Source organism: Fukomys damarensis, unplaced genomic scaffold, assembly GCF_012274545.1.
Source record: "Fukomys damarensis isolate Sample0158 unplaced genomic scaffold, DMR_v1.0_HiC HiC_scaffold_3, whole genome shotgun sequence".
NCBI classification, from domain to species: domain Eukaryota; kingdom Metazoa; phylum Chordata; class Mammalia; order Rodentia; family Bathyergidae; genus Fukomys; species Fukomys damarensis.
The window spans coordinates 42,410,859-42,431,596 of record NW_022900915.1 but is presented as its reverse complement, the minus strand read 5'-3'; the positions used below and the strand labels follow the sequence as shown (position 1 = coordinate 42,431,596).

The 20,738-nt window shown below is 39.4% G+C and overlaps 1 protein-coding gene across 5 annotated transcripts in view; it reads left to right on the top strand.

Moving 5' to 3' along the window:
* Positions 1-20,738, top strand: part of Xrcc4 (X-ray repair cross complementing 4) — a 251,954-nt gene that overhangs the window by 120,399 nt on the left and 110,817 nt on the right. For all 5 annotated transcript variants that reach the window (XM_033767841.1, XM_033767839.1, XM_010637143.2 and 2 more), the window contains exon 7: positions 14,208-14,355. In XM_033767841.1, the coding sequence (XP_033623732.1) occupies positions 14,208-14,355 (148 nt within the window). The remainder of the gene's footprint in view (positions 1-14,207; positions 14,356-20,738) is intronic.

Sequence of the window (20,738 nt, the reverse complement as noted above, 5' to 3'; positions counted from 1 at the left end):
GGTCTGCATGCGGCTGCCTCGAGTGAGCGGGAACACTCTGGAGCTGTCCCTCCTCCCACAAGGACAGTCCCATTAGATCAGGGACTAGCAGCATGATCTCAGTGAGCTTCTGTTTCTACCTGAATGTCCTGTTTCCTTAAATTCCACTGGAAATTGAAGACTTTGACATAAAAAATGGGGGAAACAGAAATCAGTTTATAGCAAGGAGTTTCCCATCAGCAAAACAGGCTGTGTACAGTTACCATAGAAAGAACTGTGGGTCAGTTTAATGGAAATAAGGACCAGGAAAGAGATACAGAGAGAGCATATTGATCCTGCCGACTGATGCCAGCCGGGTACAGGAGGCAGGAGACTGGAAAATGGAAAGCACATTTTGTCACCGAGCAAGGAAGGACAGAGCAGGAAGGGGTGTTGGAGCTTTTGATCGAGCCAGTCCCCGGGCTTCCTGTATGTCACCAGCCTCCTGTGTATCCCTGAGGTGCGGCTGCCTTGGGACAGGAGATGCCACTAGGGTGGATGTGATAGGCAAAGTTGTTCTTAGAGCAAATGTTGTCTTCTTTTAGATAAAGTTAAGTTGCTGCTGGGATCAAAATATATATCACTAATTTCAAGATATTATTTTTCTATTTTCCAAGGACTGTACCTGGTGCACCCCATGGTTTATGATAGGAAAGTAAATAGGACTCTAGCTAAGTATGTGCCTGAAGAATTAGTGGTGTGTTCCTCTCTCTGGGTCAAGTTTGCCTGTTACTTCACCGGCTTAGAAATGATGTATTAGGTAGTGGACATTCTAATTTCTATGCTGTGGAGAGTGTGGAGTTTTTGTCTTCCTTTAGAGACATTTTAGTTTTGATCTGACAGGCAGTTCGCTTACTGGGGAGTCAGCTGGACTTTTTCTCCTAATTTTTTAAGTGCAGTTCTGGTGGGTCTAGACCTTTTCGGGTTGTCCCCTGAGTGTTCTGCATTTCCGGTTGAGGTCTGTTGCTCTGCCAGTCAGTACTCTGCGTTCGGTACCCTCTGGACATCTGCATTTCTCTTCAGGTCAAGCGCCTGGCCCCGCAGCCAGCGATTTCCTGCCAGGCCTTCTTGGAGCTGCGCTCTGAGCACGCGCAGTTTAGTATGTCCCCACTGACTGCCCCTCTCGGGGCTCATTTTGGGGGCAGTTATCTCTTCTTTAGTTCTCTGCCTCATAAATTCCAACTATTTTAACAGCACCAGACTCTAATTTTTGCCTCCTCAGTTGAATGGAGTCATTGTGCTCAGCCCGGGCTCTGTTTTGCTTCTGTGTGGCATCCAGGAAGAGCCGCTGGGCTGAAAGACACAATGGCCAGGGCTCCCCTCTCTACGCCCCCCTTTCAGGAAGCAGGGTCCTGCCCATGCCGTGGTCTAGGGTTGGAAACCAGTAATTTCTTTTTGAGAGACTTGACAATATCTTCAACATGGGTTCTTTATAAAATTCAATTTCTTAGAGGTTGGTCTCTTGCAGAGATCAATTTTCTCCATTTCATACCAGTATCACTGTTGTTCTAGATAAGCTAAACATGCATCCATGTATAAGCAATATGAAAAAGATGAATCATAGCAGCTTGAAACCTGAATGTAAACCACTCTATGCAAACCCCATCCTGAGAAGAACAGTGTGTTGTGACCACTTGTGTTGGGCAGACTGACTGTTCTGAGAATGGTTCTACTAAGAAAGTTTATTTTCTTAGCTTTTGATATCCTTGAGTCACAAAATCAACATTTTTGTGCATTTACCGAAAATAAGTTTGGAAAAAGCAACAGGTGTTTTGATAATAAAAATAAAACTACTTCGGGCTTAAATAATCAGTGTGCCCCGATCTCTTTACTATAATTACTGAAACAAGAGATTTTGAAATTAATCAGTAGCTTTGTAGATCTGGAAAATGGAGTCCAGGAAGTGGGCTATATGAACTTATTGATCTTTGGACTTATCATGTTTACTGTAATTACCCAGAGTTAGTAGAGTTTAATTCATTGTCCCCAAACACAAATCAGGAATATGTAGTTACTACAAAACAGGAATATAGTTTTTATTGTTATTAGAGAAATAACATGTAACATTGATAAAGGAAATGAGGTGGAATTAGATAAAACTTAGTTTTTTAATAATTCTGTGAAGGTTTTTTGGGGGTGCTGAAAATTCATTGATATTAAGATGTACCAGTTTATATTACCGGTAAAAATCTCCATTTGATATCTGTATTTAAAATGAATGATGATTTACCTAACAACAATTAGGGATAGAGAAATAATTGTATGAAAGACAACTGAATATTTTTCATTTGGTCAGAATAGATGAGAATACAAACTTTCGAAAAGGTACAATAAAAATGTTTTCATCTGTCCTCCTCCTTTCTCTTTCCTGCTTGCTCTTTTCAATATCTCTCAACCTCTCTCCCTTTCCCTCAGAAATGATCACATGATCTATAAAGAAATGGGTTATTGTCTATTAATTACTCTTCCTGAAGGTCACTGTTTCTTTCACTCATTTTCTGTATATCTGTCTGTATATCTGCATCTGAATCTATCTGAGCGGTAACATAAATACAGACACTTTCTCCTGTTTTTCCCAGCTGTGTCATGATAACCTCCCAGTGTTACTGTGGTACTTGGCTAAGGTAGCTGTTAATGATTATTTACAAATAATGTACTCCTTTGTACAACACTGGAACAGTCTCTGCAGGGACATTTAAATGCTGACTCCAGTTTAATATATTAGGCTTTGAATTCAGTGTTGGCCTTATATAATGAGAATTATAGACTTTTTTAGAAGTCATGTTTGAGAATAAACAAATCAGTCAAATTTTATTTTATTGCTTCTGTTAAAGTCTGTATTTCATTACCAGAGTTTTGCTGTCTTTCAAGTTCCATTTATAAATCTTCAGTATTTTCTTGGTTTAATTTTCATTCCGCAGTAATTTTTAGGCAGAAAATATGGACCAAGTGATGTGCTAAGCCATTTATCTTAATGTCAGTTTATTATGGAGATATGAATATAAAAAATACCTGACACTTTTGTTTCATTGGAAAGACTTTATCTTTCTTTTATCCACGTTACACAAAATGATAGTGCTAAAATTTTACTGGCCCCCTTCCGTTATAATAGTTTGTCATCTTAGTTTATAACTAACGTTAAGGTAAATGCATTTTGTGCAAGATCTCATTTTTCAAACTTCAGAAATAGTAATACGGATAACATTATGACTTCTTTAATGATGTGTCCCTGCTTCTAGTTTCAAGATTAAAATACCACATGAGATTGGAATTTGAACTTCCTATTCATTTATGAATCACAGCAGACTGGTTTTGTATATATATGTGTGTGTGTGTGTGTGTGTGTGTGTGTGTGTGTGTGTATTCTTAACTGTATTTTCTCAGGTAAATATAGCCTTATGAAGGAAAAATAAATTGCAGTTTTTAACCAGTTTGGCTGAATGAAAAAGAGATAGGAAGCACTCCATGCTTTATTAGACGTTTAGGCTGTTTTCAGAGCAGACCAAAATAAATGACAATAGAATTTTTTAAATTAGACGTCTCCATGAGCGAACACTAACTGGCACCTTAGGTGAATGGGAGCCCATGCCCGATTCATGCGCAGCAGCGAAAACTTTGCATCTCCAAAACATTTCACCATGTAGGTAGCTGTTGAAAGCTGAGAAATTGTAGTTTTGTTTTCTGAAAACCTACTAACCAATAAAAGCACTTTCCAAGGCTTGTTATTTTTAACCAAAAAATGATTTAAAGTGAAGGCTTAGTATTGTCTTTCCTACTTTGCTTCCCCCTAGTAATATATTTCTTTTCTGTATGTGTCCTGAGGGACAGCAGCAGGTGTCACTGATAGTGTAGTATTTCACACAGATGAGAAAAGTAATTTTAAGTTATTTATTATTAGCTCCACTTGCATTTAAGAAATTATACAATTCTTTCTTACTTCACATCATGTATTATTGAAAAGGAAGGGGAACTAGAGAGGGGGAGGAGGAAAGGAAGGAAAGAAAAAGAGAAAAATGAGAAAAGAAGGAAATGGGTTTTCGTATATAAGGAAGGGGAAAGCGGTTGAAGGGAGAGGAGGGAAGTGGGGGAAAAAGGACCCAAGATACATCATGTAAAGTTACAAATTCCCTATGACGACTGTGATCATCATGTAAATCTAAATTGTTACAATAAAATTAAAAAGGAAAAAAGAAATAGAGCCATTAAACAATATATATATATTGAGGAATTACTGTGCATTTTTCCTTCTGGAAATATTAGTATTGAATAGGGTACAGTCTTGCCTCCATGGGGCTTTAACTGTTAGATGGATAATTGTAAGTGTGATGAGATCTACAAAAGACGTGAGCCTGAGGACTATGTAAAGGGTGTGCCCAAAAGAATATGGCACCGTTCCGATGAAATTTGCTGTTTGACTTCACTCCGAAACATTCTCAAGACCTAATTTTAAAGCTGAGTCTTTCCTTAAAGCAGCTTGCTCAGAGTAATCTAGCCTTTTAATCTGCTCTTGGGAAGTCTGTTTTATAGCCATCACATAATAACAATTATGCTTTCAGGAGAAGTATCTACATAAGAAGAAAAGCAATCAAGAGGAATCAAATTATAATGGGTGTTTGACACGAAAATGAAATTGGAGCTTCACTGCTTAATTCAGAAAAAATAGTGAAAGTTTGGAAAACTGTGTCTTCATTAAGATTTTTAAATTATTCATTTATAATTGCTATGTAGGTTATGACTTTCTTGTGAATACTTCCATTCTTCTCCTCTTTTAATTATAAACTATATGAATGTCTTCTGCATAGTCCCTGAAAGAACACTCAGTAAACATTTATTGAGTGAGTGAAGAAATTAATGAAATTTGAAGAACTCAGTTCCTATGGTGGTCGAATTTAAAACTATTTCAGAAACATCACACGTGGGATTGTTCTGTGGGTATGAGGCGGTGTTTAGCATAACCACCTGTTCTCTGCTTTACTCTCCACCACCCTCCCTCTCCCCACTCCTGTTTTGCTTCCTTTTCTTCCTCCTTCTTCAGCTCCTTTTTCTCCTTCTCTTCCTTCCCATCCTCTTCCTCCTGCTCCTCCTCCTTCTGATTTTTTCTTCGTGCTATGGATACTTCTGAAGTCTATGCTTTGTTCCCCCTGCATCTTACATTGAAAGTTTTGATTTCCAAAGATGACCTTTTGTGTTACAAGTCTTTTTAGATGACTGTGCTGGCTAACAGAGAAGTCTGGCTCTTGGAAAAGTGTACATATATGGATGTGTACACACACGTTTGCACACACACACACACACACACACACACACACACACACACATACTTTACCGGTTCAGTCTCTGTTAATTACCGGTCTGTTTGGTGATTACAGGTCAATAGGGTTAGAACATTGATCTTTTGTGTAAGATAGCTATCAGCTATTCAGATTGTGAAAACTGGATAACAGTTTGAAAAAAGGCTGCTTGATGAATTGTGAGGGAAAATAGTGTTTGCTTGTCTGATCAGATTAGAAATTTACTACCTCAAGATAGATCAGTTCACAGAGAGCTTTTGAAGTCTGGTGTGACCCCTTGTCTGAGGCTTTTCCCTGATTATCTGGATTCTTGTCAGAGATACATGGAGGCAGTGGGGATCCTGAGCATGGGCTTGTTTGGGGGTTTTTGTTTTGTTTTGTTTGTTATTTTCTTGTGTTGTTGTTTTCTATGTGGAAAGAAAGAATTTTTGGGGGCCGGGGATTTAGCTCAGTGGTTCTGCCACCTGTCTCACGAGTGCAAGGACCTCAGTTTGATCCCCAGTACCAAAAAAAAAAAAAAAAAGAAATAATTTTTTAATGAACTTTCAGATTTCATTAGGATTGTGTTTGAAGTTTAAATTTTGGCCTTTTTTGCCTTAATGTTTTATACCTTTGGAAATAAAACATGATGTCTTATTGATTAAAAATATTTGATGAACACTTTCAGAATGAATAAATGAGTAAAATAACCCAAATTTGTCACAGAAGGCTGAGTAGTCTGCACTCAGAACAGAATGGGGTCCTGTGACTGTTGTTAAGTTACACTGAATTTGGAGAGCCACTAATTTATATACTTTTGCTTCTATTATTTTTGTATTTCTGAGAACATTTAGGATAGTCCAAATGTTCTTCAAGTTCGTCAGTGAATCTCAATTTGGTCTCTTCAAGACCACCTACATTTTGTTAATAATACCGAAATGATGTTGTTAAATATAACTTATACTTCTTATTTGCAAAACAATTTGTAAGTGTGTAAAGTGATTTATAATTGATTTACATCTGATTAAGTGTATCTCATGGCCTCATGGTCAGTACCTGTCCACTCACCTGAGGGGCTTAGAGACTTTAGTGCATCAAAGGTAAGTGGCAGAAATGAAGGCCCAAACCCATGCATTCCCATTCTACTTTTTCCCACATCTTTTCTGGAGATCCATATATGAGTAAGTTTCAATTTTAATAGTTTTATTACATTTGGTTAAAAAGTAAAATTTAAGGTTCACTTTTGAAAATAAGGTTTCGGTCTTCATAACACAGAAACAACCTTGTGCACCTTTGGTCATCTGGGCTGTGACAGAGGGGCCAAACATGTACACTGAAGAAAAAAGTCTGTTTCACCAATGATGCTGGGAAAACTTGCATAAGAATGGAACTGTGTCCATATCTGTCTGTACTAAAATAAAAGCAAAACAGATGAAAGACGTAGATATCAAAACAGAAACATTGAAAGTGCTGGAAGGTAACAGGGCAGACAGTTAAATCCACAGGCATAGGTGAGGACTTTCTGGACAGAACTTCAGTAGCATAAGAAATAATACTGGGCCCAGGATTTGGTTCAGTGGTGCTGCCGCCTGTCTCATAAGCACAACGTCTCAATTCGATCGTTGGTACGAAAGAAAGAAAGAAAGAAAGAAAGAAAGAAAGAAAGGAAAGAAAGAAAGAAAGAAAGAAAGAGAAAGAAAGAAAGAAAGAAAGAAAGAAAGAAAGAAAGAAAGAAAGAAGAGAGAGAGAGAAAGGAAAGCAAGCCAACAATGGACAAATGGAATCACATCAAATTAAAAAGCTTCTGCACAGCAAAGGAAATGATTACCAGAAGGAAGAGACACCTGACAAACTGGCTTCTGATAGAGAGCTAACTTCTAGCTCTCTAAAATTCAAACAAATAATCCCCCCGAAACAGCCCAGTCAAAAAAAAGGGCAAATGAATAAACACTTCTCTAATGAAGTACAAGGAACAGTAGGTATATGAAAAAATGGTCAACATCCTTAGTCATTAGGGAAATGCAAACCAAAAGAACTTTGAGATTCCATCTCATTCCAGTGAGAATGTCCATCCTCAAAGACACCAGAAAAATCAGCAAATACTGGTGAGGAGATAAGGGGAGAACACTTTTAGACCATTAGAGAGAATGGAAATGAGTACAACCACTGTGGAACTCCACTCGGAGATTCCTGAGCAAACTGAAAATTGAGGTTAGTTTTCTGAGTATATTCTCAGAAGAGTTAAAGACACCATAGTATAGTAATACATGCAATAGCTAAGCCCTGGAAACAGCCTGTCAGCAGATGGATGGGTAAAGAAAATGTATACTATTTTATTCAGGCCTAAAGAAGAAAGAATGAATTCATGAATTCATATTGTTTACGAGAAAACTGATGAACTTTGAGCCCATAAGATTAAGTGAAGTCAGACACAGAATGTCAAATATTGCATGGTTTCTCTTATGTGAGAAACCAAAATAAGTAAAGAGTAAAATAAAGGAGAGATGGCAGGAGACAGGGAGGCTGCTCTTTGGATATGGGGAAGGGATCAGGGAAAGAGGGGAAGGGATTGAAAATGATCAAGTCATGAGATGAGATAAGCACACGCACACCTATATACACACCCCTTTCCCCACACAAGGATAACGCTTATATATTGCAATCATACGACATCCTCAACAAAAATAAATAATAGTGATATGCCAACAGTATAGCAGAGTGTAAGATGTGGATTCTTACCGTAGGTCGTTCATACCATAACTGAGAAAACAAGGTAACAAAAAATAATAACAATCTGAGATGCAACGTGTAAAGTGAGTGATTTAAACCCTTCAATCCTACAGAGAAGAGTAAGATTTTTAGGGATCCGAACTGCGTTCTTAGGGTGACTCAGCCATGCTGGAAGAGAGCTCATGGCTGGGCCAAGAAAGGCAGAGGACGTTTGAAAAGGGGCCTGGGGAGCCCTGAGCCTGGCAGTGGCTTAGAGGCTTTTCAGCAGACCAGGGGAAGTGTGGTCACAAAGAGGGGAGGGTCGCACTGTGGAAGGGTTTGAATCCGAAGTGAGGATCTTGGGACTTTGTGGTAGGAGCAGTGTGGAACCACTCACGGTTTGGTTTTGGTTTTGGTTTTGCTCCAGGCTTTGCAGCAGCACACATTTGTTTTTCATAGTCAAGAAGCCTAAAGATCAGAGCCTTCATTCTGTAATTTAGCCTAAGAGCTCACTCACTCTCCCAAGCCTTTTGTGTGTGTGTGTGTGTGTGTGTGTGTGTGTGTGTGTGTGTGTGTGTGCTGAGCAGGCAGAAATGGATGTGGCACGGAAAGGTAGGAGTGATTCCAGTCTTTATTAGAACTATGTAGACTCTGTTAGACTCTGTGCACAGCTGTGCATCAGAGAAGAAAAAAGTCCACAAGTGTGATATACTGAGAGCCTGACAAAACAAATTATAAACCTGCAAAAATGATTTTTAAAACGATTGGGATTTAAGAGGCTATTGGCCAGAGGCCGAGATCTACCAGGTAGCTAAACTCTGGGCTCTCCCCACATTCTTGGCAGCTCCATTCTGACACTGCACACCCTGGGAAGCCGACACTCTGCACGTCTGAGCTCCCACTGCCAGCATCCTGCAGTTCCTCTGTCAGATGAGAAGAAGTGTGGCTTTCTGTGGAGCCACCTTTCACAATAGCAGGGCTGTGCAAAGACTCCCCATTTTCTAGAAGCAGTGAACCTAATGACAACTTGAAACCCATCCCACAGCCGTGCCAATCACTGTTTCAGCTGTGGGAATTAATTGGCAATAGTTTTTCCTTTTCTTTTGTTTTCATTTAAAAAAAATTCCCAGAAATTGTGAAAGGCACATTGTCACAACAAAGAAACTGATGATAGTATTAAAAGCAGAAAATTCTGGAAGTGGAATCTTTGGGAAAAAAGTCCTCCCCAGTCAATATCAAACTCATACCCTTTGCCTGGGTTTGAATTTTGTAAATTTATTTAATATAGTCCTCCTTCTGGTCCCCCTTCATTCCTGCTGTCCATGCTTTTGAGGTCTCCCACTTCCTGCATCTTTCTCTCACAAACACTGCTCCAGTGAGGCTGGCTCCCTCCTTACTACTCTTTGAATGTTAACTGTCGTTTTCCAATGCTATTCAAGTTCCTCCTTAATATAAAACAATTAAGTATAGCCTGGTGAGCTTAATACACATTGATGCTTTTTCTTCACTTGATCTTAGCCAAAAGGCCGAGAAGCGATGATGCTTTTTCTTAAAGAGGAGATGCATGATGTGAAAGTGACAGCCTGAATACAGAAATACAGTCAGACCACAGTGTCCACAGGGGACAGCTTCCTGGACACCCGTGGGTGACCAAATCCTCAGATACTGAAGTCAGTATGAGATGGTGTATGACTTACATATGGCCTAAACCTTCCATGTCCAGATCACTTACAGTACCTAATGCAATGGGATGCTGTGTAAGTAGTTGTATTGTTTAGGGAATAATGACATCAAAAATGTCTATATTCGGTACTGACACAATTTTGGGGGCATAATTTTCTACCTTGTCCAGTTGAATCCATCCACGTAAATTTATGCACACAGAGGCTGTGTGTAAGGTTGCAGAAGTTCCTGTTCTTGACTTCCTGTCAGTTCATGGCAGCGCCCTTCTGTTGTACATTGAACAGCTTTGCTTGTTTGGAGGTCCTTGTTCAGTCCCATTGTACATCAGTGTTCAGGGGAACTGTTACAATAGAAATGTGTATCCAGCGACAGGACCAAAGGCAATGTGAGACCACACATTATCACACAATATCACAACTCAAAAACTGAGTCAGGAGAGGTTGAAATTTGAGAAACATTTCCAATGAGTGACTTAAGTCTTCGTACTAGTCATTGGACTAGTGCCTCTTTTCCTCATTTCTAGCATTGTAGGGTAGAGAGAAAAGGATAGGACAGAACATTTGCCTGTTTTAATTTTGTTTGTTTGTTTTGAGACAGTTTCACTATGTAGTTCAGGCTGGCCTTGAACTCTCTGTGTAACCCAAGTTGGCCTCAAATTCATGGCAATCTTCTTGCCTCAGCTTCCCAAGTGCTGGGATTACAAGATGCACCACCTCACCTGGATATTATTTGCCCTTTTATAATGATAGAGAGATGTGAAAAATTCATTTTATTTTTTAAATTTTTTATTTTTATCAGTACATGTTTGCAGTGCATGATGGCAGTCATTGTGGAGTTGGTACACGTGTGTAACACGCCCTAATTCTTTTTGCATCGCCTTCTATCTCTTGGTCCCTTTGCATTTGCAAAAGGTCTGTCTCCTTGTTTCAGAACACTTGAAGTAAGAACACTGATTAACACAAGTTGTCTGAAATTTGAAGGGAAGCGTTCCCACGCCCATGATGCAAACATAAGCCCAAAGCACATCTTGTGTTCAAGCAGTAGCAAAGCTTCCCAGCTGCCTTCCCCTCATCAGTTTCGGACAGGCCCCATGGTCACTGTCGAGGGAAAGGGACCCTCCCGTCCGGTGAGCTGACCGGCAGTGCAGTACTGCATGACTTCAGCCTCTTCATGGGGATTCGTGAGGAGCACCATGAAGTCTGGAGTGTGAGAAATGACACACTCCACATGCTCACTTCAGAGTCATGCTGTAGTCTCAGATCAAATTTGCCACACATAGAATTACTCACTAAATATTTATTAGTAAGTAGGTACAGGCTGGAGAAATTCCAAGCTGTTTGTCCCTTTAAGTGTTCCCAGTCACTGCCTGATGTCAGAGGTTTGTTTTGGCAAATATCTTCGAAGATTCCTGACCTAGGAACCATGACCCTTACTGTTAATGTGCAATTCCATTGTCCCAGAGTTCACAGTGGGACTCAGAACCACTTACAAATTTAGCATAGGGAACCTCTTTCACCCTGCTGCAGTGATACGCTCACTTGTAGTCCCAGAGGCTCAAGGGGCTGAAGCAGGAGGATCACAAATTCTAGGCCAGCTTGGACAACTTAGTGACACTCTGTCTCAAAATTAAAAAGAACAAAGGCCAGAAGACACAGCTCTCTGTGGAGGCTCTGCGTTCAATCCTCAGTACTTCGAAAAGAGAGAAAAGAGTGGAAGTCATCTCTATGAATAAATAGACCTCCTGGGATTTTTATACCTGTTTCATAGACTCTTTTTTTTCCTTTTAGTGGTACATTTTAGGTGTATAGTACAATTACATTCATTATTGGGATCTTGTACCTTTACATGACAAGTCTTGCTAATGGTTCACAGACTCTTGAGGAGCTCCTCTCAAATGTTTTAGCCAGTGAGAGTAACTGTAATTCCTCTCTGGAGAGACCATATACTAATTCCTCAATCGGACATACAGCCCTGGTTTTAAACACTCGGCACACATTTCTTGTTCAGTATACTAATGAGCAAGTCAGTGGTTAGTGGTTGGAATAGGAATGGCAGTGGAGCCTGTCGTAGTAAGCCAGGGATAGGCAGATCTCCAGTCCCTGCCTTCCCACAGAGAAGCTGGAAACACCTGTGTTCCAGCTCTCCCTGGGAATGCACACCTTTGGTCACATTCAAATGAATTGCAGACGTTATGATAAGAGATGTAGGCATTTCGCATGTAGGATGACCTCTTTGGCTTTGAATTTGTAAGCCATCCTTTGGAGTTTGGAAAGGAGTAACAAGAAGTTTGGGTAACTTTATCTTTTAAAATTTCTATCCTGTATTTTAATTCAGACCTGATGTTCTTTCTTCCTAGATATCCTTGATGACATGAAAGATGATCTTTCTCCATTTTTGCAAGTTTATAATTACAATATCCTCCACTCCAACTCTTTTGCTGGGTTTTTCTTAGACTCTATAGCTGTATCTTGTATTTTATGAAGTCACTTTGTAGTTTAGTAAAAACTAGGAGATCATTTGGCTTGAATGTGTAAGGAAAAAATTTCCCTTTTTCATTTTTAGATGTCGAAATACTAATGTGCAAGAACTTGAGTGGGGGCTGTGGTGCTGCATCAGGGTAGCCTGCCCTGGGCCCCAGGCTGTACTTTTGTTTTATATTTTATTTTTATTTTCCCTCTCTTTTACTCGGCCCAACTTCACTCTGAAGATCCAATTTTTACATTACCCTTCACTTTTAATAATTCCTACATCAAACAAATGTGAAACTTTGCCACTGTTGAAAAGAAAAAAGAAAAGAGGCAGGCAAAGAAAAACATCCAGTGGGACAATTATGTCCTAAAACTTAAACAGCTTTTCAAAGTAAAGCATCCTTTTTAAGGACATTCAATTAATATTTGATTAAAGAATAACTAAACCATGGGAAGTTTTGTTTTGGTTTGGTTTTTTCAGACCTGGAGATCGATTCAAACCCAAGTCGTTATACATGCTAGGCAAGCTCTCACCACTGAACTACGTCCCCAGTCCTAGGGAAAAGTATTTTTCAAATGTCAAAGTAATAAAATAAAAGAACAACAGCTGTTCAGGTTAAATCCCTTAACCTCTATGAAATTTTGGTTTCATCATAAATAAAATGAAGATGGGATAGTAAATGCTTCACAAAATTATTTTAAGGATTAATAATATAATGCATGTAAGACCCATAGCATGGTGCCCAGCACACACTTCTTCAAAAATATTAATTATTATTAAGACAAAAAGAGAATAATCTTGAGAGGGTGCGAACAGCGTCTTGAATGATCTTGGGAAGATCACATAATGCATGGGCTACACGGAGGGTTCCGCACTCAGGCCTCTCTGTGAGGATGAGATTTAGGAATGCCTGGAAACCCAGTGTGCACAACTAAGGGAATGACATTTGTAGGCTGTTATTAAGGTTTGGGCAGAACATTAAGAATCTGCAGTTCTGCCCTTCTAGGTCTCCCGTTAAAATCCTCGCAGAATTGAATTCCTGGCGTCACAGACTCCAGCAGCCCTGGCACCTGGCATCATGGCGAGTGGACCCTTTGCAGCACACGTGCTGTCAGAGAGCGAGGTGCCTCACTCCGTGTGTTTGCTTTCCAGTAGTTTCAGCAGAATGAAACATGGGACCGGACACACAGGAGAGGGGGTTTCACAACATCTTTGGTTGCACTTGCTGCTTCCATGGAGAGTTTAACTTTGGAGAAGCACGTGGGGTTCTGGACTCCGTTTCTTCACAGAGCCAGCCCTGGTTCGTTCTGGAGGAATGGACTTACAGGGGACTGTGAGCTCGCCACCTCCTCCTACTTAAACCACTGTGCATTACAAAGCCTACTCTTAAATTGGGATGGAAGCTTGCCTGTCACTTCTCAGTGCTGCCATGCTGGAAAACGTCTTATGAACCAATGTGACACGCTAAAGTTCAACTTGCTGTACATCCATAGTGCTGTATTCCCAATAGCAAAACACCCCTCTTCCATAGCATGTATAATAGCAGAACATACTGTGTGGAGAATGAGTGAATGACAATTTGGAGCTCCTTTATGCTTTGTGGAACTAAGCTGTTGAGAGAGAATAAAGGAACATAAATCAAGATGTTTCTGTGGTGGCTTCTGTTTCACATGTACCAAACATGTCGAGGCATAATTTAATGGCTTAGCCGCATTAGAGGCATAGCTTATTTTCTCATATTTTTCTTGTTCTTATTCCCCACATTTGGTTTAGAATTCTGTGAAATTATCTCTGAGTTTCTAACTGCAGTTTCCATACTTGCTGATAATGGGTTTTACTATTAGCCTGACTCGTGTCACCCCCTTCATACTTCCTGTGGCCAGTAAAGCATCCCACACCCTCCAAATGGTGTACCGCCAACCTGCAGAATGACCAAGACACTGGTTTTCCTGTATTTTGAGGATATCACCTTTTCTCTGTGCTAAAGCAGCAAGGCAATGTACTCTCGAGCATACGCACAGTTTTGTGGGGTGACGTTCTTACTGTATCTTCTTTTAGGCACTTTGAGCAAAGGAGACTCTGTTTTTTCGAGTCCTGATGTCACAGATATTGCGCCCAGTAGAAAGAGGAGGCAGCACATGCCCCAGGACCTCGGCACAGATCCGAAAATGGCTTTGCAGGGAAATCAGCTTCAGGAAAAGAAAAAGTAAGTCACTTCGCCCTTTGCTCTTCCCAGACAGAGAGCGAGGTGCGATTCTTAAAATCTGCAATATAATGTTAAAAAATATTATTTGTGAAATTAGTTATTTTTAAGAATTCAAATTAGAATCTTGGAAATTATAAAATGTTTGAATCTATTTTCTCTTACATTTGTCTAATTCCTATTCATATCTAATGCAAAAATGCCAAAAACATATGCAGATTTTTTCTTATGGTTTTTACAGATTAATTAGAAATGGCATGTATGGTACTGAAAATATTATAATGCATCTTGTGTTCAGTAAAGTATTTCAGTCTAATTTATTGCTTAAAAGGGATCCATGCAGCATTCAAATTAGCCACTTGATTTGATTATGTGTATTTTTTAAGTAAAAGCCCTCTTTCTAGTCATCCACGTGTTTCTACTAAATTTTGGCATTATATATTTTATTTTTCTGTTTGCCACTCTGGTTCCAACTACTTTCTATCAATCAACTTTCCATTGTAGTTGTAATGATTTGAAAATTGCAATAATTAACATTTCGTTTTAGCAAAGCCAATGAACATTTATAAATAATGTTATCAGCTAAATCCAAAATTAATGTGTGTAACATTTGTAAAGTTTCATTCATTTATTCAGAAAGTGAAACTTAGAACTTTCTACACAACAAGCATGTACCCTTAACGCTACAAACCTTAGAAGAAGACATCCTCTGATAGTAATGTTAACCTTTATTCAGTGTTTCAAATTAAAACCGCTATCTGTAGTCCTGCCTTCCTAAGCGCTCTTCTCTCGCTCACGGTGTAGCTGTATTTAGTTTTACGTGCTCTAGCGGAGGCTTCCCACGCAGGCTCAGAAGTGCCTGATTCGGCCCAGACCCCCTCCCCACCAGCCCCGCAGCCCAGTCCGGTATCACAGCGGCACCTCTGGTGCCTCTGCGTGCGGACCTTGCATCTGTTTCCTCCATTCAACCTCGCTAATTCTTCATTGCAAGGTTGTAAAAACCAAAGCAGGAATGAACTGATCATAGGTGTTTGATTTCTTTTTTTCTTTGTACAGGACACTAAACAAGTTTATTTGGTTTTCTCCCAGGCCTTAGTTTTCTCACCTACAAAGGAAAATATTGAACTAGATGATCTTTAGCATTGCTGCACCTTGACCTGTGCACCATTTTCAAAACCTGAATATGAAATAAGTTACTTACATGGTAGAAATAATTATTTACGTGTGTATTAGCTATTATCAATTAAAATTCAATTGAAAATACAAAATAAGGAAATTATTCATGTTTTAAATTAATATACCTGTAAATTGTTTGCTGTCTGAAATTTTAGTATTCTAAAAATACTGTGCCATAGGTTACTGCATATTCTTAAACTGGACAATAGTCTGTGAAGCAAAACTGCAGTGTTTTAAAATGTTTATTGCAATGCAAGGGATCAAACTGAAGACTCTGTGCATTCTAGGCAAGTGTTCTACCACCAAGGTAAATCCCCAGCCCAATAGGAACGTTTAAATTTAGTTGTCCTATGTGAATTTGGCAGAAACCTTACAAAGTAAGTATTAATTCACCCTTCTTACGGATAGGAGGCAGTCAGGGCTCGCAAAGATACAGTTATTTTTCCAGAGCAACATGCAGATGTTTTAGTCCCACATCTCTGCTTGATCCATTTCCCGAAGACAGCTTGCTATCTGGGGAAGAGTAGAGGTGCCCATCTGTAACTGTGTCTTTGCAAGAGTGCAGTGAGGGACATCTCCATCTCACTGGAATTCTGCCCCAGAGTTTCAAATACCTTTCCATAAGCAGGAATGAGTTTAGGGTCTTTTACTTGAACCTGAGAAGGCCTGATCTCTGTTAAAGAGATACGTGTTGGGAGCTAATTGGTCGGCTCTCAGAAGCAGGCTCCAATAGAAAGTCACAGTGTGGAACTCATGCATCATATTAGGTTTGCGCTCTTGGTTCGAAAGTGGAGTAAACTTTTCATTCTGAAAGGAAACTAGTTTCTTCTGAGTTATTGGGATGACATTATGAAGTAATGATTATAATTTGGCAGCATTTAATAAAAAAGTTATTTTTCAGCTGAGAGAAATTAGTCAATTGGTAAACTTAAGAAGTGTATGGGTATTTACCAAATATGTCTATCAAATATTAAAATATTTATAGTAAAGCCATTCATATCAGTAAAAGTGCTGAATAATGAAATATGCAAACTAGTTTTCACAAGAAAATGTATTTAAAAGCTAGTAGAAAATATTAAACCAAATTTTAAAAAATACTGTTGAGGTATATTTATGTCACATGAAACATGAAGAAGTGAATTCCATCCCTCTGTGTTTGTTTTTGGTAATGATTATGTCTGAAATTAGAGAAATTAAATGAAAGCAGAAGGATGTAACATAATGTCACCCACGTCTGTCCAGTTTCTTCATTCTTAGCTCCACTCTGCTTCTATGGTAAAAACAAAAACAACAACAAAATAGGTTTTCCTTCCAAACTAAAGTTCAGGTAAAATCAAAGCAACCTTTCAGAATGTCTGGGCTTTAAAACACAATTTAATGGGTGGATAGTAACATGATTAGTGAAGATCTAGCATGTGATTTATGTTCTGTAGATGAATTAGAAAGCTATATGCATGTAATTTTTCAGTAGATTTTTTTCAAGTACAGTCATTTGGTAATGACTTATAAAGCAAAATTCCATCCTTATGAGAAAATAATTATTCTTCATCTATATAAAAAATCAACAACATTGAGTAAGCTAAAATGTATTTGTAATATTACGCTTAGAGTATTCTAGTAGGTGTTTAGAAGTTCCAAAAAAATGCCACTTCTGATGTCTTAGCAATAATCTGTAACCCAAGATATAGGTAATTGTCTAAATTTCTAAGTTAACTCTAAAAAATGATGTTGACATCTAAAGTAGAAATTACTTGCTTTATGGGATAGTAATGTTTTATGATATTAAAAACTATATTGTGCACAGAAGTTAAATAACTTACCTAAACTCAGACAGGTAGGTAGTGATTTTTATAAGTATTCAGTAGATTAACAATTGATATACTCTAGTGAACATAAAAAGAGAAAAAGATACCCTCCTTTCCCTCGGGGAGGTCTTTCCAACTAGCAAACATTATCCACACAACCTGTTTAATTACTGTTGTCACGTGATTATGTTAGTATCATGCGGAAGTAAACTGTCAGCTCTACGTTTACCCTCCCTGCATTTTAGGAAACTCTTGAACTGTATGGTGTTCATTTAATTTACTATGCTGAAGATGGTATTTCCTGCTTATATAAAACCTTATAACTAGAGTTGATTAAATAGCTCCTCCAGTATGTTCTAAGGACATTGAATAGAACTAACTCTTAAAGGATGACCATTGTCTAGAGTCTTCAAAATTCTAAATACTTTAGACCATTTGTGTGTGAGTGAAGATATTCTACCACATTCACGTTCCTCCTGTTTTTGGCCGTGTTCAAATTTAAAAAAAAGAAAAAAGATGAACTGAGAGTGAATGTAGTATACAACTGCGTTTACTTCTCAGCGATGAAGAAAAGATTGTACAGCAAGTTTTCATTTTACAGTTCAGACCATCTTATCTTTATCACCCTTATATGTCATCCAGGAATTCTGCCTTTGTTCCTTCTCTTCCATTCTAAGCCCATGTAGCACTTCAGGTATTATCCGCAGTCCTTTCCAAGACTGTCATTTCCCCCCGGGCCCCTCCTAGGGCGGCCGTAGAGTTCCACTCCTTGGAGGACAGCTGCAGGAGTCCATGGTGACTAAAGAGCTTGGACACGTGTTCCGGCTGTGACTTTCCTCACACTGGCACCCCTGAGCTGAGGCAGCGGAGCCCTGTACACAGGACAGCTGAGCTTCCATGTTCCCTGGATAGATCATGGTAAGGTTTAGCAGGAAGAGAGGATGTAGGGAACGTAGCAAAGAGGGTATGACTGGGACCATCGCTTGGTGCACGCTCTGCAGGGTACAGGGGAGTGAAACAGCGCGGAACAGGGAGTGCCGGGGTGGGCGGTGGGCAGCACAGAGAGCAGGAGGAGAGGGCTTCAGAGCCCAGAGGGCCGCCGAAGCCGATCCCAAAGGTGTGGAGCCGTCAGGATCATAGCCTTTCCTCCTGGCCAGGAGCGCCCCTGCTTCCCACTTTGCAGGGACCTTTGCTTCTGCTTCCCCCACCTTCGGGCACTGCTTGTTGACTCGGTGAAATTTATCAAGCCGTCTGATAAAGGAGAAACTCTAATAGTTCAGCCCTTCCTGCACTTCTTAATCTATCGATTTAAAATTAGCACCTAAAGTTATTGTACTTTGGGTTTTTTTTTCTTGGTTGTTCTTTTAAACTCTACTTTAAAACCACTTAATGTTGTACAACTTTGGATTTCCTGTAATAAAACTTTCATCCTTTTGAAACACAGGAAACTAGAAAATTGAAAACATACCGTAGCGTATGTAGAGTGCTCGCGGGGTAACAGCCTCAGCTGGCGTGTGTTCTCAGTCCTGAGGTGCAGCATTCTGCTGCCATTTCGCCTTTTTCTGGAAAACATAAATGCTTTTTTCAGAAATATTTTTAGATTGTTGATGATTTCCCGTTTTTAGTAAGAGTCTGAAATCCTCGAATCTGGTATATATTGATAAATATTCATTTCCAAAAAATCGAGTGTGACTAATCCGCACAGTATGACTGCACTTGAGACGCGCTCGTCCTGCTGTCAGCCAGCGTCCACAGGAGAGGCCATTATGCAATGCGCCCGACCATATGCTAACCATGCCCTTCCCACTTACTATCTTGCACTCCTTCAAACTAGGACTTGGAGAGTTGTTCAATGTGTCTTTTTAATTCTTCTGTATATTAAACAAATGAACTAACTGGCAAAGATGCCTTTTATGTTTATATACTTTGGTAATATCACGTGAAATGCTGAGGAATAAAGAAGGCCATTATAAAACTACTTTCTTTAAAAATATGTCACAATGTATATCTAATTAAAATAGGGCTGTATTGGGGCTTCATTTGGCACCTAGCTAAAAATGTTAATGATGTCATGTTTTATCATACAGCATATAGCTAAGGGTGATTTTTTCATTTGTCTTTTCAATTGAAGATATTTTATTATCTCTACTAACATACTGCAAAAACTAATACAAATAGGGCCAACTCTATATCAGTAAATGAAGCCTACTAATATAATTCTGCTGATAGGTTCTTGAAGTCACTTATGGCCAACCTTTGCTAGATTATTTCAAAGATGTTGATTAATCTATTCATTCTCTACTCAGCTACACTGAGTCAATTTTCTAGTCTTATAGAAAGTAGGAGGTGGATAATAAAACCAACCAGCTAACAAAATGCTCAAGTTAAACGATACCCTTGGTGTCCTAAGGCTCCACACTCTCAACTGTTTCGGCCCATTTTTCTCCACCTGAAAACTCTGCTCCTCCTTCTAGGTGTTTGTTTCTCATTTCTGTAGGTTCTCTAGGTCAAAAGCAAGCCATTTCTTAGAGATGCTGGGACTACCATATGAAAAGAGGCTTAGTTTATTTGTCACCTAGATTTATAAGTGAAAACCTTTGTCTCAGGGCTTCAGATCCCCACAGAGAGACAAATTCAACTTGCAGCTGAAGCGGGATCACTCTGGAGATAGAGCAGGGAAGTCAAACCCAGGAGAAAGCCACGCACAGCCAGTTAAGGAACTGGAGTAGAGCATGCTCCTGTGGTCAGGAGAAGAGCTTGAGCAATCCCCGCAAACGCATTGCTTCCAACTGTGAGATCTCGGTAGGTTGAGGGAAGAAGTCAGGACATTTACTGAAGTTAAGGGATGGTGAGTTCAGAATGTGTCCATTTCCACGCCATTCAAAGTCCTTGTACCATAAAACTACACGAAGGATAGGTACCCTAGATAGTGTTCAAGGATGTTTACAAATTGCTCTACGCTATAGCTCTCATAGTCCTTTGTGTTCTCACCCACAAAAACTTAGGAATTTGCGTATTAGAGGTTCTGAGAAGGCTCAGAGTAAATTTGTTTACCTTAATTTTTCAAATATAGTTAAGCATAGCTTTCTCAAAGTCTGCCTCTACCCAGTAGATAGGTAGGTAGATGGGCAGATGGACTGACAAACAGAAAGACAGACTTGGTGGCAGTGTTTTCCAGGGTATGGGCTTAAATGTTTGAATATTGATTTTTAAGATTTAGGAAAATTCCAACCATAATTATAGAGTGTTAGGCATTAAAGTGGATTATAAGAAACAGGTTTGGTGTTCATGTGGGCCCTGCTACCTTCCCTCCCTGCAACCCTACTAATGGAATTGTCTGCTAACCCCACTGGGATCCTGCTGAGAGCAGCAGACTCATTTTCTGAATCCCAGGGATCAGAACAC